The sequence below is a fragment of the Orycteropus afer genome, unplaced genomic scaffold, assembly GCF_000298275.1.
Source record: "Orycteropus afer afer isolate SDZICR_OR568_19922 unplaced genomic scaffold, OryAfe1.0 scaffold00028, whole genome shotgun sequence".
Classification (NCBI taxonomy): domain Eukaryota; kingdom Metazoa; phylum Chordata; class Mammalia; order Tubulidentata; family Orycteropodidae; genus Orycteropus; species Orycteropus afer.
In genome coordinates this window covers 15,447,933-15,474,052 of record NW_006921615.1, presented here as the reverse complement: position 1 = coordinate 15,474,052, position 26,120 = coordinate 15,447,933, and the positions used below count along the sequence as shown (strand labels likewise).

Genomic DNA, 26,120 nt, shown 5'->3' with positions numbered 1-26,120 from the left:
AAAAAAAAAAAAAAAAATTATTATAATATACTTACCTAAGTATACGTAAGATAAACTAAGGTCAATATGTGGTGAGTACTAGAAGCTCAATTAATGCTAAATTAGTCACCTTCCCCCTTCATCCCATTTATTCCCTACATCACACCCAAATATTATCAATCACTTCGAAAGAATAAGGCCTTTGGGCAATTGCATTGGCTATGAACCTGAGCTCATCTTTGCTATAACCTTCATCTCTCACTTTAAAATCTGGAATACTATTTTCCTTTGTTGGAATCTTTGTGATATCATATGAACACTTTGTGTGTTCAATTATATGAGGCAGAGCAGAGCCAGAAAAAACCTAGGAAAGCTCACAGTCCAATATATTTCTCCTATTTGACAGATGAGAACCCCTAGACAGGAGGCGGCAGAAGTGGGAGTGGTTTAGAACAGCTAAGGGAGACAAACTTGCCTGTCAGTTTGTCATACTGTGGTGGCTTGCATGTTGCTGTGAGGCTGGAGGCTGTGCCACTGGTGTTTCAAATGCCAGCAGGGTTGCCCATGGTGGATGGGTTTCAGTGGAGCTTCCAGACTGAGACATACTTGGAAAAAGGAAGAGGCCATCCACTTCCTAAAGAATTGGCCAGTGAAAACCTTATGAATAGCAGTGAAACACTGTTTGATATATTACTGGAAACCTTTATGACGGGCCCTGAAACATTGTCTGATACAGTACCAGAAGATGAGACCCTCAAGTCAGAAGGCACTCAAAATACAACTAGGAAAGAGCTGCCTCATCAGAGTGGAGCCTATCTTAATGATATGGATAAAGTAGAGTTTTCAGGACCTCCATTTGCTGATGTGGTATAACTCAAAATGAAAAGAAATAGCTGCAAATATCCATTAATGATCGGAACATGGAATGCACAAAGTATGAATCTAGGAAAACTGGAAGTTGTCAAAAATGAAATGGAATTCATAAAGATTGATATGCTAGGCATTAGTGAGCTGAAATGGATCAGTTCTGGCCATTTTGAATCAGACAACCATATGCTCCATTATGCTGGGAATGACAAATTGAAGAGGAATGGCATGGCATTCATCATCACAAAGAATATTTCAAGATCTATACTGAAGTACAATGCTGTCAGTGATAGGAAAATATCCATAAGCCTACAAGGAAGACCAGTAAATACTACTATTATTCAAATTTAGGCACCAACCACTAAACCCAAAGATGAGGAAATTGAAGATTTTTACCAACTTCTGAAGTTTGAAAATGACCAAACATGCAATCAAGACGTGCTGATTATCACTAGTGACTGGAATCCAAAAGTTGGAAACAAAGAAGAATCACCGGTAGTTGGAAAATTTGGCTTTGGTGATAGAAATAACGCTGTATATCACATGATAGAATTTTGTAAGACCAACGACTTATTCATTGCAAATACCTTTATTGAATAATACAAATGGCAGCCATACATGTGGACTTCACCAGATGGAGTACACAGGAATGAAATCAACTACATCTGTAGCAAGAGGTGATAGAAAAGCTCAATATCTTCAGCCAAAACAAGGCCAGGATTGGATTGTGGAACAGACCATCAACTGCTCATATGCAAATTCAAGTTGAAGTTGAAGATAATTAAAACAAGTGCATGAGAGCCAAAATATGACCTTGATAATATTCCTCCTGAATTTAGAGACCATTTAAAGAACAGATTTGATGCTCTGAACACCAATGACTGAAAACCAGAACAGTTGTAGGATGACATTAAGAACATCATCCATGAAGAAAGCAAAACATCATTAAAAAGACAGGGAAGGAAGAAAAGACCAAAATGGATGTCAGAAGAGACTCTGAAATTTGCCCTTGAATGAAGAGTAGCTAAAGCAAATGGAAGAAATGACAAGATAAAAGAGCTGAACAGAAGATTTCAAAGAGCAGTTAGAGAAGACAAAGTCAATTATTATAATGAAATGTGCAAAGACATGGAGTTGGAAAGCCAAAAGAGAAGAACACGCTTAGCATTTCTCGATATACGTGAGATAAACTAAGGTAAATATGTGGTGAGTACTGGAAGCTCAATTAATGCTAAATTAGTCACCTGAAAGAACTGAAGAAAAAATTTAAGCTTGGTGTTGCAATGTTGAAAGATTCTATGGGCAAAATATTGAATGTTGCAGGAAACATCAAAAGAAGATAGAAAGAATACACAGAGTCACTGTACCAAGATGAATTTGTTGATGTTCATCCATTTAAGGAGATGGCATATGATCAAGAACCAATGGTACTGAAGGAAGAAGTTGAAGCTGCACTGAAGGAAATGGAGAAGAACAAGGCTCCAGGAATTGATGGTATACCCATTGAGATGTTCCTACAAACGGATGCCATACTGGAGATACTTACTAGGCTATGCCAAGAGATTTGGAAAACAGCTACCTGGCCAACTTACTGGAAGAGATCCATATTTGTACCCATTCTGAAGAAAGGTGATCCCACAGAATGTGGAAATTATCGAACAATATCATTAATATTGCACGTAAGTAAAGTCTTGCTGAAGATAATTCAAAAACAGTTGCAGCAGTATATTGACAGAGAACTTCCAGAAATGCAAGCTGGATTCAGAAGAGGATGTGGAACGAGAGATATTGTCGCTGATGTCCCATGGATCTTAGTGGAAAGCAAAGAACACTTGTTTACTTGTGTTAATGACTATACAAAAGCTTTCAATTATGTGGATCACAACCAATTATGGATAACATTGAGAAGAATGGGAATTCCAGAACACTTAATTGTACTCATGAGGAACTTGTACATGGACCAAGAGGCTGTTGTTTGAACAGAACAAGGGGACACTGCACAGTTTAAAATCAAGAAGGGAGTACATCAAAGTTCTATCCTTTCGTTATTTACTCAATATGTATGCTGAGCAGACAATCTGAGAAGCTGGACTATATGAAGAAGAATGTGGCATCAGAATTGAAGGAAGACTCATCAATAACCTGCAATACACTGACAACACAACTTTGCTTGCTGAAAGTGAGGATAACTAGAAGCACTTACTGATGAAGATTAAAGTCTGCAGTATGGATTACACCTCAATATAGAGAAAACAAAAGTCCTCACAACTGGACCAATAATCAGCATCACGATAAATGGAGAAAAGACTGAAGTTGTCAAAAACTTCATATTACTTGGTTCTATAATCAACACCAATGGAAGAAGCAGTCAAGATATCAGACGACATATAGCATTGGGCAGATCTGCAGCAAAAGACCTGTTTCAAGTGCTGAAGAGCAAAGATGTCTCCTTGAAGAAGGTGCACCTGACACAAGCCATGGTATTTTCAATCGCCTCATATGCATGTGAGAGCTGGACAATGAATAAGGAAGACCAAAGAAGAGTTGATGCTTTTGAGCTGTGGTGTTGGCAAAGAATACTCAAAGTACCATGGACTGTTAAAAGAACTAATAAATCTGTCCTGGAAGAAGGGCAGCCAGAATGTTCCTTGGACGCAGAATGGCCAGACTTCATCACACCTACTTTGGTCATGCTGTAAGAACGGACCATTCCCTGCAGAAGGATATCATGCTTGATAAAGTGGAGAATCAATGAAAAAGGGGAAGGCCCTTAGCAAGATGGATTGACACAGTGGCTACAAGATGGGCTCAGATATAGCAAGGATCATGGGGCTGGCACAGGACCAGGCAGTTTTTTGTTCTGTTATACATAGGGTCACTATGAGTCAGAGATGATTCAACAGCACCTAACAACAACAGCATCTGACAGATTGGGAAAGTGAAGCAAAAGCCAAAACCCTATGCTCTTGAGTTGAGAAATTAGAAACAACGCATAGAGACCTTATAACATGGACTGGAACTGCCCCATAGGGTTTTAAGGCTGTAAATCTTTAGGGAAGTAGACTGCCTCATCTTTCTCCTGTGGAGCAGCTGGGTTCAAACTGCCAACTTTTGATCCTTGTCAACATTTATGAGATCATCATTATCTCTAATTTATAGATGTGGAAACTCGGGCTTAGAGTTAAATAACTTACCTAAGATCACAGAGCTGAGAAAAAAAATTATGATTTGAACCTAGGTCTGACTATATTTAAAATTATATTATCTGCCATAAATCCAAGAATTTAAGTTTGAGTTCATGAAGATAGTGATTTTTATCACACACATCATGTAGCATACAAACAAATGTTTCTTGCTTTTCTTACATTCTTATTCACTCCTAATTGAGCATGAGAGCATGTTCTTAGGAATTCCTTTTCTTTCAAATAGAACAGGCAGGGTTTAGTATATTAGAAAGAGAATTAGGCAAAGAGGCATATTTCCTGAGTTCTGGTCCAAAGTTAGGCTGGTGGTTTAAACCCACCAGCCACTCCTTGGAAGGAAGATTGGGCAATCAACTTCCATAGTGGCAGTGCCTAGGAAACCCAAGGAGGGGTCTCTGTGAGTCACATCTGACTTGACGGCAGTGAGTTGAGGTCCAAAGTTGGCACAAATGAGCTACGAGATCTGGGTAATTTCTCACTCTGACTTTCACTTTTTCATCTGTGAAGTAAGATGGTTGGACTGCATGATCTTTAAAATGCTTTCCAGCTCTAATATTCTACGAATTTTATCCATTTTGAAAGATTAATCTTATCCAGAGATAAATTGGAGAGAAAGCATAAAGTTATCGACCTTTTCCTTGCCCTTTATTCCAGAAAAGATCAGATGTTATTCACCAGAACATTTTGTTGTTAGCTACTGTCAAGTTGGCTCCTGACTCACCCCAGCCCCATACACAATAGAACAAAATGCTGCCCAGTCTTATACCAACTTCATGATCAGTTATGTATCAGACCTCTGTGATCCACAGCATTTTCAGTGACAGATTTTGGAGAATAAATTGCTAGGTCTTTCTTTTAGTCCATCTTAGACTGCAAGCTATGCGAAACCTGGTCAGCATCATAGCAACACTTAAGCCTCCACTGATAGACATGTGATAGCTGTGTATAAGGGGCACTGACTGGGAATCAAACTGGTTCTTCCGCATGGAAGACAAGAATTCCATCACTAGGCCATCATTGACACGGTCCTTTAATCCCCATCAGAAGGGTCACTAAATTGAAATACATTTCCCTCACAGGAATCAAGGAGAATAAGATTTTATTTTTAATTCCCTTTATGTATCAAATTTCAGCAAGTTGTCTGTGTGTGGGTGTGTTTTTTCCTTCAAACTTGTATACCTTACAGAAAGACCGATAAATACAGTGATTGACTCAAAGACACCATGAGCCAGTCCCAACATCTCAGAATAAAGCAGAACCAGCTCCAGACTCTCAGGCAAAACTCCCCCAGGGCTCAATGTCCCAGCAGGTCCTATCATAATTTTTAATGACTATGTCTGCATAGGAATGAGCTCTGGTAGCTTAATGCCTAAGGCATTTGACTGCCAACCAGAAGCTGGTGGTTCAAACCCACCAGCCACTTCTCAGAAGGAAGGTTGGGCAATCTATTTCCATAGTGATACTGCCTGGGAACCCAAGGAGGGGTCACTATGACTTGGATCTGACTCAATGGCAGTGAGAAGATGTCTGCATAGGAGCCCTGGTGGTGCATTGGTTAAGCACTCAGCTGCTTAACCATGGTGGTTCAAGCCCACCAGTTGCTATATGGGTAAAGGACCTGGAGATCTGCTCACATAAAGATGACAGCCTAGGAAACTATATGAAGTCATCCTGTTCTGTCACATGGGTTTGCTATGAGTCAGAATTGACTCAATGGCAGTGGGTTTAGGTTTGATTTATGTCTGCAGCAGGAGTCCCTGGGTGGTGCATATAGTTAACATTCTTGACTGCTAACCAAAATGTCAGAGGTTTGATTCAACCCAGAGTCTCCCAGGAAGAAAGGCCTAGCAATCTAGTTCCCAAAACACCAGTCATTGAAAACATTATGGAACATCATTCTACTCTAACACAAATGAATTGGAATCCTTTCAGTAGCAACTGGTTTTTTATGCTGCTTCAAACTGAGCACAAGACTGGGAAAAGTCCTCCTTCCACTTTCTTCCTCTTGTGAAGAAAACAAACTGTTTCCTGAATACCCTATGTTCACTCATTGATAGGATCTTGTAGAAGAGTGAAAGCAAAGGTCCCAGTGCTGCAACTCCCATGCTTCTCCTTCTTTTCCTCCAAGAGCTGTTCAATTATCTATCAGCAGTGGCTGCATCAGACTCTACCAAGATGATCCACCTGATTCTACATAGACTTAGTTCTTGCCAACATGAAGAACTGTTTAATCTTTTAAAGATAACAGGGATCTCAGAGGCAAATTAAGTTCACATGGCATACTAGAATTTGTAATACCCAAGGAAGAAAATGTTGGCTCAGCTCAGACAAGTGCCAAGATTTTACAAAATTGGAAAAAAAAAAACCAGAAAAAAAGGTAGGTATGATTCCAAAGCCAGGGACTTCCAAAGAGATTGTTCATTTCCTTTGTAAATAATCCTAGTGAGGAAGAAGCATGTAAGGAAACCAATGTGTGTACAGACCACTGTCTGATAGGTTCACAATACAATGAGTATATACAAAAGATAGAAGAGGATCTCATGAAAACATGAATAGAACACTATGGCATGGGGCCTAAAGAACCATGTGGAAATGGTAACTCATAAATTGAAAAGACTGAGCTGAGGCTGTTCAGAACCAAGAAGCAGTTTACAAAGTATTAGGGTCCAAGCATCAGGGTCACCCAGACTTGGTTTTGAAGCCTGATTCTGCTACTTCTTAACTAGATCACTTAACCTCTCTCTTTCTTCATCTGTAAATCAAGAAATAGTAATAATACAGGTTAAGGTTAAATTATTTAATACATGGGAAGTGCTTAGTATAGTAGTTAAGAATACAGTGAGCACTTGGCAGAAAATGATTTAGCCAATGATCATCCAAAGGATTTTTCAGTTTAGACAGAAAAGAATAAAAAGCACAGGATTTAACATATCTACAGAGAAATGCAGAACAATTTAACAATGCCTCTGCTTCTCCTATTTCTCCCTCACACCCAATAACATGAATGTTCTTCTAAATAAAAAGAATAGAATAGAATGAAGAGGAGAAATTAAATCCCAAAGGAATGAGGCAATTAATAAAAAAGACAGTACTGAGTTGCCAGAGGGGTTAGCTTCCATGACCAAATGAATTACATCTCAAGGAACTTAAAGAACCTGAAGAGTGATTATAGAACCATGCTGGGTAATCTTTGAGAAAGTCTGAAGACATTAAAAGCATCAGATGACACATTAGTAATAGTGCTTTCTACTTAAAAAAGCATAGAAAGATTTTTGATGCTTTAATTTTCCTTCCCATCTCTAGGTGGATGTATGGATTATTGAACCTCAGGGAATGAGATTTCTTCATGTTCCAGATACATTTGAAGGTCATTTTGATGGTGTTCCAGTCATATCTAAAGGAAACCAGAAGGTAAAATGAGCATTGCAGGTTGCAAAATGTCTAAGTGGCTAGTAGTTCATGGGGTCTGTTCTCTGCTCTGAGAGAAGAAAAGTGGTCAAGTCTTGAACTAAGGGTACTATCATGAAGGAACAGTGATCCCTGAGCTTAGTCTAGGATCTTCCACAGAACATACAAAATTCGTGGTTGTCTCATTTCATTTTGACCAGTGACTGTCTCTTTTGGAGTGTCATCTCCCCAGGTCATCTACTTGACCAGTAGCCAAAAGACAGCTTGACAGCATTCATGTAATATGTGTTGCATTTTCATTTAAAGAGAGAGGTTCAGCTTGCTTCTCTCTGCCTTAATGGCCAAGAATAACCAACTATGAACCAGTAAAACACTTCTGTGAACCCCTCACAAACTCTTCCTCATGCTGTTCCATTTCTACCATCAGAGAGGGAGGAAATCCTTTGAAACTATTTTTAAAAGAAAGGAAGAAAGGCCTGACAACCTGGCAAAGTAGCACCACAAGCTGGCAGATACTTTTGTATAAAAATGTACTGTTTCTTCCTAATGGGCCTACTGATAGTGATGGGATGCTGAATGTTCATTGGGCAACACTTCACTTCTGTGCACAAGATGGTGCAGCTGTCAACTCTCACCTGGAGAGGGACTGGAGCCAAGATCAAGCTATGACATCAATGTTCTTTCCAGGCACATGTCTCCTTCAAGCCCACAGTAGCACAGCAAAGGAAATGCTCCAACTGCTCTGAGACTGCAGTGGAAGGAGACCTGGTGATTTTGTACGATGTGAATAGAGAAGAGAAAGCTGGCAAACTTGAGGTGAGTGAAAACAGATTCTAGAACTCCCAAGCTGATGTCAAAGAATTGTTTCTTGTTGAACAAATTATCTAACCTCTGGATAGGTTCCAGCTGCCAAGGCAAGTTGCAGAGAAGGGATTGAAATATGTCTCTAAGGGTCCCTAAGCAATATCATATCAAGAAAATAAAAAATAAATGAAAGATAAATAGGTTTCATGCCCTGGTCTCAGAAGTGTAGTTCTTAACCTCACATGAAGAAAATAGAAAGTTCAGAAAGGGAAATTTGGATAACTTCCCAAGGCCTTTGCAATTAGACTATCAAAGAAAATAGAGATTATAGGCTGAGAGGAAGGCACAATCAAAGCTCAGAGAAAGATCTGGTGCTAGTGGTGAATTTCAGCATCGATGTGTATTGTGAAATTTCTCCTTTTCTCATGTCTTAGACATATGTCTCTATTTCTATTGTGGTAGAGTAAGACTCCTTAGAGAGTTTCAAAAAAGCTCTAACTCCACCAGGAACAGGTAGACAGATGAACATCTTAGAGCCCACTTCTCGTACCCTGAACTGGACATTGTGATGTCTTGGATAGAAGCAACCAAAGGGCAGTGGAAAGAGAATTAGGTGAGCCAATTGAAAAAGCCTGCAGTAGAAAACAAAGAGGATGATTGGAGATTTAGCTAGGATTGGTTTCCATCAACTTCAGTCAAAATACAAACTACCTAGAAGGGCACATAAAGTACCTTCATGATCTGCCCTACTATTTCCCCACCCTAATTTCTTGGCATATCCTCCACCTTGAATTGCATGGCTGTGTCATGCTGAACTTCTTATAGAGTTTCATCTATGCCATGTCCTCTCACAGCTGAGTCTTTGCTGTCTGGAAGTCTCCTCCCCACCTTTATCCCCCACCCTTATTCCAACTCTCATGCTGGCTGGCTAACTCCAAATCCATCCTCAGGCCCCAGCTTAGATGCTATTTTCATGGAAAGCCTCTCCCATCTGAGTGAGATGTACCCCACTGGGCTCTCTCAGAGCCTTTTATTTTCTGATCATCACACTTCACACACTGTGCCTTGATTGCCTGTTTGTTTTCTGCATCTTCCAGTGGTCTTTGTGCCTTACAAGAGCAGGGATGCTTGATTCACAGTTATTTAGCATAATGCCTTGAAGTGGAACTCTCAGCAACACTGGGTGGAGTGAAGTAGAGCGAAGTGGAATACCCTGGGAGTTTAAACTGCTGAGAAGACTTGAACCCTCACAGTAAAGGAATGGGGAAAAGCAGGAAGGAAAAAGGAAAGAAAGAAGTACATCTCAGTTCTCATCTTTTTGACCCCAATGCGCCCTGCTCACCATTGCTCACTTCAGTCTACCATTTTCCAACCCAATCCAGCCTAGTGTCCATTCCACTCCTCACCCCAGGTTCCCAGTCTCAGATTTTCACTAAAGAATCCTGAAGCCCTCATCATCTCCCATCTTTCACCACACGTCTTGGTTCTACCCACTGCAGAATCCTACATCATGCCATGGGAGCCACCTGGCAGACATTTGTAAGGAAGCTCCTATTTCCATCATTCAGTAGATGAGAGTTTTTTGGGGAGTGGGGGGTGGGGGTGAGGGGGTTGTTATTTCACAACTTATGTATTTTAAAAGGACAAAACAAAAAAGTATCTTAAGATAAATTGCCATTGAATGGAAGCTGCCTTTCCAATACTTTGAGGACTACAAGACATATATAGAAAATTTATTATTGTGAAAAATGAAGTTTGCTTAAATCTAATTGGGGCGGAGAGAGAGCCTGTGGTTTTCCTTTCTGATTAATTGCCATAACACTATCCTTCAGGTTGTTGAGGGAGTTTCATGTTTTCTTTAGACATCATTAGGCACCAAAGCTCTTGCAGAACAACTTTGATGCTATATGAATTCTGCCATTTTGCTACCACTGATATGGCTCTTTGGCCCACCACTCCATTAGAACTATTAACTCCATTCACATCAAATCTTATAATGGGGAGTGCTTCTGGGTATTTAGGTTCACATTCTATTTTAAGGTTTCATATGAGGTTTTCATAAATTCTCTGAGCCCGGGTGGTTACCATCTTGTACTGCTGTCACTGGAAGTCCATCCGAGAAGGGAGGTTTGGAATTCCATAGCACTTGTTGAGGACTGGCCAAGGAACTTGACTACCATGATTAACATCAGTTCCCTAGAAATTTTTTCACAAATTACCAATTTACAAATAAGCTTTGGAAGCATCACCAGTTTCTAAGCTGGAAAATATCTGTTGTCTGAAAAACTAACCCCAAAAAATGTGTATATTAAATCCTAAAATAGATAGCTTAATGTGGGCATTCAGAATTATTTCTCAGTAATTATAGGGAAAAAAAATGTGCATTTGCCCAGAGAAAATAAGTACATGTAGTAAATTTTTATTGAGGACTCTAGTCTTTCCTTTCTAAGTATTGATAATGATTTGACTCACAAATCTATTCTATTTTGCAGGTATTTAATGGATATTTTGTCCACTTCTTTGCTCCCGACAACCTGGAACCAATTCCCAAAAACATTCTCTTTGTCATTGATGTCAGTGGCTCCATGTGGGGAGTTAAAATGAAACAAGTAAGAACCCCTTGTTTGCAGTGGTGTGTAGAATTTCCTACCTTTTTTGATACCCTCACTACAATGCAACCATTCGATCCTTTATTTCTAGGCATATAACTCAGTTACTGGTTACAAAGATTGTATAGTTTTTAGATTTCTGTATGTTAATAGGATGTACACATCAATCTTCTAGTCATCCCTTCTAAATTTCCCATCCTCATTTTTTTCTTCTCTGCTTCTCCTTCTCTTTTCCCTCTTTTTCATTCTATGTACACCATTTTCTTGAAAAACTATCTCAAAACTTACCTCTTTGAAGATTTCTCTGTGTAATGATTTCTCACTCTGATCACTCTTCGGTTCCACATCCTTTCTGTGCTTTTGCATAATGTTTACTTTAATATCATGCCATTATTGACAAGGAAGTTGTTCATTGTTATATCCATATCTTTTCTGGTTATACTATAATTTCTTGAGGGTGGCTATCTTGTTTCACGTTTGCCAATTCTTTCATATTCCCCAAAGTTTTAGTTTCATTCAGAATTCAATATAAGCTTATTCAAAATGTTAAATGGTATAGATGCAATTCCAAACAACAGAGAAATTTCTTAATTTATCCATCAATCCATCCAACCATCCAGTAAAACAACCAACTATTCACTCAATTAACAACCATTTTGACCATCCAAGTGTCTGCTACTATTCTAGGATCTGTAAGGAATCCAGAAGAACTAAAAGATCTAGATCCTATGCACTTGTACTTATGCTTCAATACAAAATTTCTCAATAGTGACATCACTGGCATTTTAAACTGGAGAATTCTTAGTTGTGAGGGGCTGTTCTGTGCATTGTAGGATGTTTATCATTATCCCTGGCCTCTACCCACTAGATTATAGTAGCAACCTCTCCACTCATGTTGTTGTTGTTACTTGGTGCTGTCAAATTGGTTCTGAATAATAGAAATTTTGTGTATGACATATCAAAAAGCTGCCTGGTCCTGTGTCATCCTCACAAGTGCTGCTATGCTTAGCTCACTGTTGCAGCCACTGTGCACTCTATCTCATTGAGAGTCTGCCTTTTATTCTCTGGCCCTCTACAAAGCATGCTGTACTTCTCCAAGGACTCTGATCCCTTCTGATAACATGTACAAAGTACATGAGACAAAATCTCACCATCCTTGCTTCCAAGGAACATTCTGGCTATAGACATTTCCAAATCTCCCCAGGGAGCAAAATTGCCCCCAGTTGAGAAGTACTGCTCTAATACAATATTTTATCCACTTCTTCCTTTCTTCTTTCATTAATTTATTTAACAAATACTTATTAAGCAACTAATATGTATCAGTTTTCCACTGATAAAGTGCCTACTTAGTTTATCAGTGGAAAAACAAAACAAAAAAAAAAATCATCCCTACCCTAATGGAGTTTATATTCTAGTATTGGATGGGGTGGGGATGGGGAGACTAGAGAATGAAAATAAGCATAATAAGTACATTTAAAAATATGTTAAACATTGTTGTTGTTGTTGTTGTTGTTATGTGCCGTGGAGTCAGACCCGACTCATAGCAACCCCTTGTTGGGTTTCCCAGGCAGCATCACTACCGAAGGAAGTAGATTGCCCAATCTTCCTTCTGAGGAGTGGCTGGTGGGTTTGAACCACCCTCCTTCTGGTTAGCAGTCAAGTGCCTTGGGCACTATACTACCAGAGCTCCCTTAAAATATATAGGATCACAAAATGAAGGATAATTATATAATACTGAGAATTCTTAATTAGTCACATAAACACATATTTAGGGGAAAACAATTCAATCTATAACAGAAGATATTTAAAGCAATGAGACCATATGAGAACACCAAGGAGTAAGTGTAAATAGAGAAAAGAGCCTAGATTGAACCCTAACACATTTCAATATTAAGAATATTGGGAACAAAGGAAACTGAGAAAAAGCAAACAGTAAGAGGAGAGAAAGAGAAGATTTAAAGACAATGTGTTCAAGGAATTTTACAGCAAAGAGAAGCTGAGAAATGGGGAGAATCGGTTCAAATGAAGTGTTTAAAAGTGTGAGAAATAATGGCATGTTTAATGTTTATGGAATGTCCCAATAGAGGAGGAAATTTAAGATGTAGAAGAGACAAAGGAGAATTGTTAGAGAGGTGTCCTCCAGCAGATGAAGGAGAATACAATGTAGTTCACAAGTAGATGGATTTACATTAGATAGAAACACTGCTAGTTCTTCTATATCAACAAGGCAGGATAAAAAAAAAGTGATTGTGTATAACAACATAGAACAGTAAAAGGTTAAGTATCAAAATTCAGAAAATACATGTTCAGAAAAAGTAAGAGGTGAGTTCATGTTGACTGAAGTGGCTTCAAGAGATTTTCTAAAAGAATTATAGCTTGAATCAGTACTTTAAGAATGACTAGGATGAATTATTGGTCTTCCTAGTTTCCTCTCAGGCTTACAGCTTATTTAATGAGACCTCTCTTTATTCTCCTTTGAAATAGACTGTGGAAGCCATGAAGACCATATTGGATGACCTAAGAGCTGAAGACCAATTCTCTGTGGTTGATTTCAACCATAACGTTCGAACCTGGAGAAATGATTTGGTGTCAGCCACTAAAACACAGGTTGTAGATGCCAAGAAGTATATTGAGAAAATCCAGCCTAATGGAGGTGAGTGAGTTTGACCTAAAGCTGAGTAAGAGTCTTCCACAGGGTTAAAATCTTAGTTCACTTAAGAAGTAAGCAACATATCCTACCACAAGGGTCTTTGCCTAGTTTGCAATGATCTGTTTTAAATAGCACATTTATTATTAAATAGCACATTTATTATTAGGCAAATACTAAATTCATGATAAGGAACCATGGTAACACAATGGTTACAGCACTCAACTGTTAACCAAAAAGTTGATGGTTAAACCACCCAGATGCTCTATGGGAGAAAATACTTGGCAATTTGCTTCTATCAAGTTCTTGAAAACTCTATGAGGCAGTTCTCGTCTGTTCTATGGGGTCTGATTCAATAGTACCTAACAACAATGATAAATTCATGGTGCAAGTACAAATCCACATTTTTAGCCATTCCAACCTTTCTCAGAAAAGTATGTCAGTAAATGACACCAGTATTCTCTATTACTTTTATAGCATAAAATGTATCTATCTTCAGAGCAGTGTCCAAGTATATCAGCAAGAGTGACTTAGAAACCTTAAATTTGCCATTTAATAAAATGACAGACTGTTATTCTGAAGGGCTTTCATCTCTAAGGGAACAGTTTACTACAAAGTGAAGATTTTCCTCAATTGTGGGATTTTGACTAGCATGGGCAAAATTTGTGTCACTTGGAAAGGAACCATATGACTTTGATACTGAATAAAGTGCACATGCATAATCAATAGACAGATGAACATGAACCCAATATGTGATTATTTCTGTCGAAAGAAAGAGGATGCAACCGAACATCATATGATATTACTTTAACAGGCACAAACATCAACGAAGCACTTCTGCGAGCAATCTTTATTTTGAATGAAGCCAATAACTTGGGATTGTTGGACCCCAACTCGGTCTCTCTGATAATTTTGGTTTCTGATGGAGATCCAACAGTAGGTAAGTATCATTTTCATTTTCTGGGAACAAATATTTTTACTGTTGATCCTTGGGAATGTGATTGCCTAAAACGGAAAACCCAATGGTATTTGCCTGAGTTTCTAAGACATTTTAAGCCCGTGCTTCCAGAAAGGTTTCTTCTGACTCTGAAGCACTTATTCCCTCAATCTCCTCTAATCCATTTCCCTTCATCACTGAAGCCAGCCCTCACACATTCTGCCCTGGTGCTCTTCACTGCCCCAAGTTCACCTCCACAGTATGAAGACATTTTAATAGCATGTTACAAGGCTTGCTGATACGCACAAGTGAAAGGCATTTATTCCTCAATTTAAAGTATATGAAGATGGTGCTTTTCCCAGGTCTCCTAGTCATAACTCTGGACTTCACAATGACATACTCTCCCATTGTTCTCTACATCTCTCTTCAGTTCTTCACTGCAACTGGAAAATAACTTCTCTGATGCATCCTTTAGGTTAAGCATGTTTCATATCCACAAAATGGCTTTAGCATCTCCCTACCTCTAATAAATATTGTTATATTTATTTGTTTCATTTATTTCTTTATACTGACAAATATAAGTAACAGTGAATTCTAGATTGTGTTGCCATCTGTCATGTAGACAAGGACTATGTCTAGCACAGGTCTTCACATTGCTAGATGGAATGACAAAAATAGTTGCTGAGACAATAAAGACAACGATAATGGGAGACTTAAAAAGAGTTAAGGCAAATATTTTGTTAATAGTGAGACTAGAGTGATCAGTGGTTATATATTTGTAGGTTCAGTGTTTTCCTCCTCTAATAGAATAACTTTTTAAATTAAATTTTAAAATAAAATAATAAAGTGGAAAAGAAAATACAGTATAAATTAAATCTGTTTTCTCACTTCTGTCCCTCAGCTATCCAGTTCCTATGTCTGGAGGCAGCCATTGGTTAACAATTTTTTGTGTATCTTTCCAGAGATATTCTATGCATACATATATTTGTGCATATTTAAATACAATATATAAAATATAACACAAATATATATGTATGTGTATACATCAAATTGGGAGCTCTGGTAGCATAGTGGCTAAGTCACGGCACATAACAACAACAACAACAGCAAAATACATCAAATTGATTCTGATTCACAGCAACCCTATGTATAACAGAATGAAACATTACCCAGTCCTATGCTATCTTCATAATCATTGCTAAGTTTGAGCCTATTGTTGCAGCTACTGTGTTAATTTATCTTGTTGAATTCTTCCTCTTTTTCACTGACCCTTCACTTTATGAAGTATGATATCCTTCTCTGGGGACTGGTCCCTCCTGATAACATGCACAAAGTATGTGAGATGAAGTCTCACCATCCTTGCTTCTAAAGAGCATTCTGGCTGTACTTCTTCCAAGACAGATTTGTTCATTCTTCTGACAGTTTATGCCATATTCAGTATTCTTTGCCAACACTATAATTCAAATGGACCAATTCTTCTTTGGTCTTCTTTATTCATTGTCCAGCTTTCACATGCATATGAAGCTATTGAAAATACCGTGACCTGATCAGGCACACCTTAGTCTTCAAAGTGACATCTGCTTTTTAACACTTTAAAGGGGTCTTTTGCAGCAGATTTGCCCAATGCAATACATTGCTTGATTTCTTGACTGCTGCTTCCATGGATTTTGATTGTGGATCCAAGTAAAATGGAATATTTATAGACAACTTCAGTTAGGGAGCTCTGGTGGTGTAGTGCCTAAGGCATTTGACTGCTAACCAGAAGGCTGGTGGTTCAAACCCATCAGCCACTCTTCGGAAGGAAGATTGGGAGACCCATTTCCATAGAGATACCAATCCAAAAACCCAAGGAGGGGTTGCTATGAGTCAGAAAATGACTCAACTGCAGTGAGTTTGGTTTTACCATGATGTTGCTTATTGGTTCAGTTGTGAGGATTTTTATTTTCTTTATGTTGTGGTGTAATCCGTACTGAAGGCTGTAGTCTTTGATCTTCATCAGTAAGTGCTTCGAATCCTCTTCACTTACAGCAAGGAAGATTGTATCATCTGCATATCTCAGTCTTCATCCAATCCTGATGCTGCAGTCTTCTTCATATACTCCAGTTTCTCAAGTTATTTACTCAGCATACAGATTGAACAAGTATGGTGAAAGGATACAACACCAATGCACACCTTTCCTGATTTTAAACCATACATATATACATGCACCAAAAAAAACCAAACTCACTGCCGTGGAGTCAGATCCGACTCACAGCGACCCCTCCTTGGATTTCCAAGGCGCTATCACTATGGAAGTAGTATGCCCAGCCTTCCTTCCGAGGAGTGGCTGGTGGGTTTGAACCATCAGCCTTCTGGTTGGTTAGCAGTCAAAGCCTTAGGCACACACATGCTTATATATACGTCCCCCACACACTGATCTTTATCTTGTCTTTCCACTTTTACAATGTATCATATCATTTAAATGTAAGTACATAAAAAGTTCCCTGGTTCTTTTTAATGACTGCACAGCATTTCACTGTTTGAGCATATCTTAGTTTAACCATTCCCCCTTATTAGTGTATACTTGTTTCTGACATATTACTAGTATTCCCAACAACATTGCTATATATAGTTGCCCATATTTGAGTATGTATAGTGCATCAATCTAGAAGTTAAATTAATAGGTCAAAGTGCATTTTTAATGTTGAAATTTTTTCTGAACTGCCCTATGTGGATTTTCACAAACTTTATGCCATTGCTTCCTCATTCCTTTCCTTTCTGTTATCATCAACTTTAGGAGAACTTAAATTGTCAAAAATTCAGAAAAACGTGAAGCAGAACATGCGAGATAATATCTCCTTGTTCAGTTTGGGGATAGGATTTGATGTTGATTATGATTTTTTGAAGAGACTCTCCAATGAAAATCGTGGAATTGCTCAAAGGATTTATGGAAACCAGGACACTTCTTCCCAGCTCAGGGTAACTTTCTTTTTCCTGTTCTGTTCTTTTTTTTTTTTTTTTTTAATTTATTTCTTTCCTTTACTCAAAATCAACCAACTAGTAATATAGTGCCTAAGGCACTTGACTGCTAACCAGGAGGCTGGCGGTTCAAACCCACCAGCCACTCCTCAGAAGGAAGGTTGGGCAATCCTACTTCCGTAGTGATAACTGCCTCGGAAACCCAATGAGGGGTCGCTAGGAGTCAGGGCGACTCTATGGCAAATAACAACAACAACAAGAAGAAGGAGCTCTGGTGGCAAAGTGCCTAAGGCCTTTGACTGCTAACCAGAAGTCTGGCAATTCAAATGCACCAACCACTCCTCAGAAGGAAGAATGGGCAATCTATTTCCATAGTGATACCATTTCAGAAACCCAAAGAGGGGTCCCTATGAGTCGTAATTGACTTGACAGCAGTGAGTTTTAAGAGAAGATGGCCAAATTCAAACTTGTCATTATTTTCGGCCCTATTTAGTCACAATAATCAGGTAGAGGCGTTCACATACCCCCTTCCTACAGTGAGCTAAGAAACAGTAAGGTAGTGGTGACTCACGTCTATATTCCCTGGACAAAATTTCCCAGGGCACGATCAAAACTTCTTGCTGCTGTCCAGTCCTGCTAAACAACTAGTCTTCCTGAGCACCAGCCACCTATTTTCCCTTTAATGTGCCTTAGCATCTTTGATATCAACTTTGTATACTATCAGATCAAATAATGACTGTAATTTTCCTAAAATATAAAAGAAAATAATATTTAGTCAAATTAAACAAGAAAGAAAAAGATGTAGAAGAAGATCATATCTTACCCTGCTTTCTATCCTTACCAGGCATCATATTTAAATGTGGGGGTAGGTAAGAGATAAGGTTTTAAATTGGAGAATATCAACCCAACTGACTTTTCTTATTATGAGTGTTCATGAGTTTTTCATGTTGGTCTTATGGGGGTGGGGGGAGATGGGCTCTTAAATCAATAGTAACACTCTTGAGCTCTTATACTGTAGGGAATTGCAGTCAATGTCATGAGACAAAATGTGTATGAGCTGCTGCATGGAAAATGACATTGCTCTGTAAACCCAAATTTTGTACACCCAAATCACAATAAAAGTTTGAAGAAAAAAAAAAAAAAAGAGTAATACTCTTGAGTGCTTGCTTTGGCAGCACATATACTAAAATTAGAACAATACAGAGAAGATTAGCATGGCCCCTGAGCAAGGATGACAGGCAAATTCGTGAAGTGTTCAGTATTTTTCACATGTGAGAGGTCATAAGTGTGAATATAAAGAATGTTGTAAAACCTATAGTCATCATAACAATTTCATAAGAGTAATGCTTTTGACAATTTTTATCTTCTTCATGTCTCAACTGTTCACCTGATAATTATAAGAATTTCTCCTAGTCCCATAACTTTTCACAGAGATCCTGTGGGAATAATCTAAGAGAGATCTGTTAAGCATTTGAAGAACTTCAGAGCTGTAGACTTATGAACAAAAAGCAAACAAACTCACTGCCATCCAGTCGATTCTGGCTCACAGTGACCCCTCCTTGGGTTTCCGAGGCGATAACTCTATGAAAGTAGATTCTCTAGTCTTCCTTCCAAGGAGTGGCCAGTGGGTTTGAACTGCCAGTCTTCTGGGTAGCAGTCAAATGCCTTAGGCACTACACCACCAGAGGTCCCTAAAGTGGTATGAAAATAATGATCTTTCTGATTTTTATAAATTGCAGAAATTCTACAACCAGGTCTCTACTCCATTGCTCCGAAATGTTCAGTTCAACTATCCCCATACAGCAGTAACGGATGTCACTCAAAACAGTTTTCATAACTATTTTGGAGGCTCGGAGATTGTGGTAGCAGGAAAAGTTGACCCTACTAAATTGGAACAAGTACAGAGCATTATCAGCGCAACTTCGGTACTTCTGCTACTTTGTTTTTCTAAAAATACCAATTGGTCTCTTGAATACAATCCATCTTATACACTAACAGGCGAATAATCTCCTTTCCAAGAATGATTTGTATAGAATAAAAGGCCTGAGAATATGTATGCCATCTTCCTAACTATTCTGTAAATCTTTACCTTTTCTATCCCAAGCCCAATCCCCAGCTCTGGAGGTATGTACTTATTTCCTCAATAGAGGTTTTGACTTCCGTTTATTTATTTCCCTTAACATGCATAGTAACCTGATTCACTCACAACAGGTACTAAAAAAATGTGTTAATTCCTAACTATAATTCTGCTGCCTTGATGTCTTTCAACTTAACCTCCATCTTAGGCCAGCACAGACTTAGTCTTGGAAACCCTGGGTCAAATGGATGACTTGGAGGACTTTCTTTCAAAAGACAAGCATGCAGACCCTGATTTCACCAAGAAATTGTGGGCCTATCTAACAATCAACCAACTTCTAGCTGAGCGGTAAGAAGAGTCCACATTATAGAGGTTTGCAAAAGTGAAGTTTTTACTCTGAAAATTTAAAGTACTATACAACAAGGGTTTGCAACAAGAAAGGTAGCAAACGAAAGGACAAAAATTGCATGATCCCACTTATATGAAATATGAAGAGGAGGCAAATACATAGAGACAAAATGTTTTTTAATGGTTACCAGGAGTTGAGGACAGGGGTTATAGGGAATTATTGCTGAAGGAGTACTGAGTTTCTAGTTGGGGTACTGAAAAAAATTTTGGAAATGGATAGGGGTGATGCTAGTACAATGTGATGAATGTAATTAATGTCACTGAATTGTACCCTTAAAAAATTGTTATAGTGACAAATTTTTGTTATATATATTTTACTAAAAAAAAGAAAAGAAGAAGAAAAGCAGCAGAACTTGGATTAATACTTTCTGCTGGTTATTTTCCACTGATTATAAGCCATTTATTTAGAGGAGCCCTGGTGACACAGTGGTGAAATACTCAGCTGCTAACTGAAATGTCGGGGGTTCGAACTCACCACCAGCCACTGCATGGGATAAAGATGTTCCCACTCAAAACTCAGCCTCTCTCCCCATAGTGGAAACCACTATTCCTACTTCTACCACCATCAGTTAGTTCTGCCTGTTACTGAACTTCATATAATCATGCAATTTGTACTCTTATTTCTGGCTTCTTTCGCTCAGTGTGATGTCTGTGAAATTTATCCATGTTCCTGTGTATATCAGAAATTACTCTTGAAGACAGGTTACCATCCAAAGAGAAATTCGGGACTGTGGTGATCACAAAAGGAAAGCTCGCTAAAGGTCACCTATTTCATCTCTGGCTTCTCAGCTGAACTGCATTTAAACTCTCCAGTCCAAGAAGGATATTGCTAGAGTAATGTAGGGCTCTTAGATCACCTGCTCTGAATTACATGGGAGAGTTGATAAAAATTACCATTCCTCAGCCTCACCCCACCTACTAGATCATAGTACATCTGTCTTCTCAGGAAGATATATAGGATCATCTAAACCAAGTTAGAAAAGTGAAATGTGGTCATATACTTGAACTCACAAAGAAAATCCATGATATCAGAAAGAAAACTGTTCTGGTTACCTAGTGCCACTCTGACAAGAATATACCATAAGTGGGATGGCTTGAACAAACAGGAGTTTATTCTCTTACAGTTTGGGAGGCTAGAAGTCTGAGTTCAAAATGCCAGGCTCTAGGGTCTGGGGGACAGCCCCTCAGCCTTGGGCTTCAGCTCTGCCTCTTGCTCCTGGCCCACTGAAGTGAGAGGCATCTCTTCATTCAGGCAGCTTCTGGCTGCTGAGGCTAACAAGCCCAAGGTCAACAAATAATATGGCACAGTCCTGATGTTACTAACTACACAGAAGGCCATTAATTCAAGTCCATTGATAGTCCCAAAGTGGGCAGAGCATAGCAATCTGCTGAATAACAACATGGCTACATGCAGAGTTCAAGCGTACCATGTAAGAAGCCAAAGCTGCTTCTTATATATGGAAAGCAGCCCACATCCCAAAGGCAGCTACTCAGCTGTTTGTGGTAAGTCCCACCATGGAGTTGATTGCCAGTCTCATCATGGGGAATAACTACCACCAGCTGCCCACTCACTCAACCAGGCCCAGCCAAGTTGACACACGAAACTTAACAACCACAAAAACCTTACACAAGGTTGTAAACTGTGGCTTTGAAATAAGTGAGAAGTATACCTGCCCCTTTCTCCAGAAGCACACTGAGTATCTTTTAAGGTCATATAGCAAATCACCATGAAAGTTAAATACTGGGTTTTTTTTTTTTTTTTTTAAAAGTGTATTGGGACCTCACTGCTAGATAAAATATTAAGCCACATAAAGCCAATTAGTTCTTCGTTTGTAGCCCACCAGGGTCCTGGCTGAACACTGGATAAAGTGATAATGTATAATGTCTGTATTTCCTGGATACAGAAGCCTGGCTCCCACAGCTGCTGCCAAAAGGAAAATTACAAGAACGATCCTGCAGATGTCTCTGGAACATCATATTGTGACCCCGCTCACTGCGATGGTGATTGAGAATGATTCTGGGGATGAGCGGATGCTGGCAGACTCTCCCCCGCATGATCATTCTTGCTGTTCAGGTCAGTGATTCAGTGTGGCAGAGAAACTCTGCAGGACGACTTCCTTGCCCTGTGTCAAGTCCCAGAGCCTCTGCTTCTCTCCCACCTCATGCCCCTAGGTCTCCCTGTCAGTTTGCTTTGCCGATGGTTTATTGCTATGGTCTCCAAACAGTTTTGCTAACAAATTTCCAAAAGAATTTTGAAAACCTAAGCATCCCCTCACACATTTTAAAATCAATATTTAAAATTTATTATCTTGTTCAAAAGTTGTAAAGAATACAACTTCTGGCATACTGTAAATATTGATCTTTTAAAATAAAGCTGTTACAGGACTATTTTAAATGCACTCCATGGCATCCAAAACCTAATTTGATGTTCATATTCACCTATTAAAAAAAAAATACACGGACAAATTTTAATTATTGAAAATTTTATATTGTTCTATTTTTCTAGTTGCACTTATATTTCCATTCCACTTTTCCCCATAGAATCATATTGTAAGATATTTTTCTGTTTGGAAGTCTTTATTGATCACCCTGCTCCTTTGCAAGAAAAATATGTTTACAGATGGAAATTTAAATTTTGTGAATTTCTTGTGACCATAAGATTCTGAGTGTTCAAAATTTTCCTCTGGTCTGAGTTATTTTAAAACTACAACTAGTAGATATTTGATCAAAATAATACAAACATACTATCAATTTCTATATACATAAGAAGTAAAGTTTTGTTGGAAATCATCTCTTCCTGAGACAAATGTGACTGAATGTTTTGTCACATATCCATGGATGAGCATTTCTAAGTGACAGATTGAAACAGGATTTAGCATCAATTCTTTTTTTTTTCTTTAATTGCAAGTCCTGATAAACACTGTTGACATAAACAAGTAGATAGGTGTGGAAAGAGCTTTGTTACAGCAATGCTACTTATTTGAACTTTTCTGAAATTACATGCCAAAACAATATCATTCAAAAGTTATTTTTAATGATCTATCAGCTAAGAAAAACTCGGGCCCAACCCCAAATTTGTTGGAAGCAAAGAATTGGAAATGATCTGCCTTTCAAAATGATTTCTTACCCAGTCATTAGAGCCATTCAGTTATTTGGCACTACACCTATACCAAATTGATGCTTTAGGTGGAGAGGTGGGGTGGGTGATGAGGTGGGGTAGGGGAAGGGCATGCTTTCCATGTAAACTAGGAGAAGGATGGCTGTGAAATGATTTTTTCAGAAAAGAGTATATTTGAGAGCTGAGACTCTAGAAATTGCCTTAAAACTATCCATGTTCTCTGTGTCCTGTGGATATTCTTCCAGAACTCCTAGGAGTACACATACCACAGTTTAGAAGCCCTCTACTTTATTAACATTTTTCTTCCTCTCTTTCTTCCTGACTGGTCCTATTCAAACATATTCTTGAGAATGACCTACATTTTGTGCATTTTTTATTTTGTTAAAGTGAGGTGCCCAGTTTACAGCAGTAGTTCAAGGAACTCTGACTTCCAATGTTCCCAGTTGCGACAGCCTGAAACTTCAACAGTTAAATTTATCTGGGGAGGATCAAACCTTGGGGAACTGGCATTTGCTTCTCAAAAACAGGAAGATTGTCCAGATATTGGAAAGCGTTATGAATTTTTTGTATGTAAAATATCTCTCATTAGTTGGGGTAACTAAATTGTTCAGATTGTTGTATGTTGAGTAAGTAGGGATAGGCCTAAGAAGATGCAGACAGGAATGTAGGGCTGGACTGGACATTATCCCCTGGCCTGCCCAGAAGGTAAGAGAGTCTTCTGAGACCTCTGTGAATTAGTTCCTCCTACCACGGGGCCGACTCAACAGCAAAACAACAACAACAACAACCACCACTGGCCCCAGCCACTCCTCGGAAGGAAGGTTGGGCAATCCTACTTCCGTAGTGATAACTGCCTCGGAAACCCAAGGAGGGGTTGCTAGGAGTTGGGGCCGACTCGACGGCACATAACAACCACCACTGGCCCTAACTCAGGTCCTGGACTCTGATGAGACCTGTGGAGCAGAACCACATAGCATGATGCCCCACGGAGCCAGAAAAGTGAGAACTCTAGAAAAAAAATAGAGGAAGAACACCCTAGCTGGGAACCTCTGGGAGCTGCTTAAAATAGATTCTTGAAATTATAAGCAATTTCCATAGAAATGTAAACCTGGAAATAAATGGAAAGTGGTTTTTCTACACAGGTGCTCTGTATTATGGCAGCAAAGTTGCTTCAGGTTCAATCCCACCTTGGGCCAATCCTTCACCAACGCCAGAGATCCCATTGCATGCCAGGGGAGCTCAAGTGCTTGAGGCAACTCCACCTCATGTGATAAGAGGTAAAAGACCTTTGACCCCTGCTTTTGGATCCCAAATCTCAATCTGATCATAATCCTGCAGAGAATTTATATTCGTTTATAAAATTATGCTGTCCTTTAAAATACCATTATCTTCCATTGGAGAAGATAGCTCCATTTCCAAATGCATGAGGAGAAACTTCTGGAATAGAAGAGAGGGCTCATGTGGGGAGGGTCAATACAGCATCAGTGGAAATCTCTTTGGAGTTTACACCACCTGGGTGAACTTGAACAACTTAACTTAATGTTTCCACAGTTCATTTCCTTCATATTGAAAATAGGCATGGTGACATCTATGTACATAGATGGTTAAACACTAAACTTTCTTTAAAAGACCTGGCACATAATAGTCAATAAACAGATGTTGTTATTAAAGAGAAGGAGCTCCAGTGGCATGGTGCCTAAGCATTTGACTGCTAACCAGAAAGTTGGTAATTCAAACCCACCAGCTGCTCCACAGAAGGAAGATGGGCAATCTACTTCTGTAAAAATGTACTGCCTCGGAAACCCAAAGGGGATCACTATGAGTCAGAATTGACTGGATGGCACTAAGTTTGTTTTTATTATTATTATTAAAGAATGGGATCATATGTCTTATGATAAAAAATAATGTTTCCTATATAGCTACATGGTATTTTTGTCTTGCTTTTAATAGTGTATAAAAAGTCCTGGTTTTGCATGGTCTTAAATAAGCCTTTCTACCAGTGATTTCAGTGGGAAGTGTGGGTAGTAGATGTGATAAACTGAAAGCTAGGAAAACGTATTTCCTTGAGAGTTTTGATGGCTGTGGCTTCCTTGCTCAGTTACAGGTTCCTTAGCCCACCAATGTCAACCTCTCCAGTGTCTTCCCTCTCAACTAGACAGAAAGAGGAGATACTTGGGGAAAAAGGGACAAACAGTGTCTCCTCTCCCATTCCTAGATCCTAGTATTGCTGCCTTTCACCAAGAGATTACACCCAGTTAGGAAGGAGAAAGTCTGTATAAAGGTTGTGTTTGCTTCTTCCCTTTCTTCTTTTTTTTAATTAGAAAGTAGTAAGTTTCAACATTCAAAGTAAGAACATGTCCCTCTCCCCATATCAAAAAAAAAAAAAAGAAAAACCCAACTCACTGCCATCGAGTCAATCTGACTCAAAGCGACCCCTCCTTGGGTTTCCGAGGCAGTATCTCTACAGAAGTAGATTGCCCAGTCTTCCTTCCAAGGAGTGGCTGGTGGGTTTGAACCACCAGCCTTCTGATTAGCAGTCAAATGCCTTAGGCACTATGCCACCAGATCTTAACTTGGGTTTTGTTTTATTTAGTTATTTGAAATTTACATGTAAGTTTAGCTCATGTTGGCCCTAAAAATAGGCAGCATTTCTAGACTGCCTAGCATATAAACTCTTCTACCAAGAAATACTCAGAACTTATTTCTCAAGAAGGCTGTAGTAGACCCACCAGTCACCAAACATCATATTATAACAGAGAAAATTTAGCAAAGACTTTGAATGGATATTTAAAGTAATTTCATCTCTGTCACTTGGGGTTGCTATAAGTTCAGAATCGATTGGACTGCACCCAACAACAACAATTATTCATACAACCAACCCTCAGCTTTCTTACCTTATCACCTCTGGCTATGAAGCAGAATGAAGGACTCTGAGTTTAACTGTCAATTAAAGGTGGCTACCAGAGTTCTTCCCACAAAGATTACAGGCTTGGAAACCCTATGGGGCAGTTCTATTCTGTCACATAGGGTCACTATGAGTCAGAATCAACTCTATTGTAATGGGTTTGGTTTGGTCTTATGCCAATAAGACTTAGGTCTTATATA

The 26,120-nt window shown here is 38.9% G+C and overlaps 1 protein-coding gene and 1 non-coding gene across 2 annotated transcripts in view; both read left to right on the top strand.

The window, feature by feature from the left end:
* The window catches only part of ITIH2 (inter-alpha-trypsin inhibitor heavy chain 2), a 51,454-nt gene that overhangs the window by 17,769 nt on the left and 7,565 nt on the right, over window positions 1-26,120 (top strand). The window contains 10 exon segments of the mRNA XM_007935475.1: window positions 7,350-7,460; window positions 8,145-8,273; window positions 10,754-10,870; window positions 13,355-13,523; window positions 14,332-14,457; window positions 17,231-17,412; window positions 19,152-19,337; window positions 19,698-19,837; window positions 21,802-21,971; window positions 24,158-24,292. Coding sequence (XP_007933666.1) covers window positions 7,350-7,460; window positions 8,145-8,273; window positions 10,754-10,870; window positions 13,355-13,523; window positions 14,332-14,457; window positions 17,231-17,412; window positions 19,152-19,337; window positions 19,698-19,837; window positions 21,802-21,971; window positions 24,158-24,292 — 1,465 coding nt within the window.
* Window positions 18,572-18,678, top strand: LOC122149510. Its single transcript, XR_006163167.1, has one exon. It is a non-coding gene; the product is annotated as a U6 spliceosomal RNA (small nuclear RNA).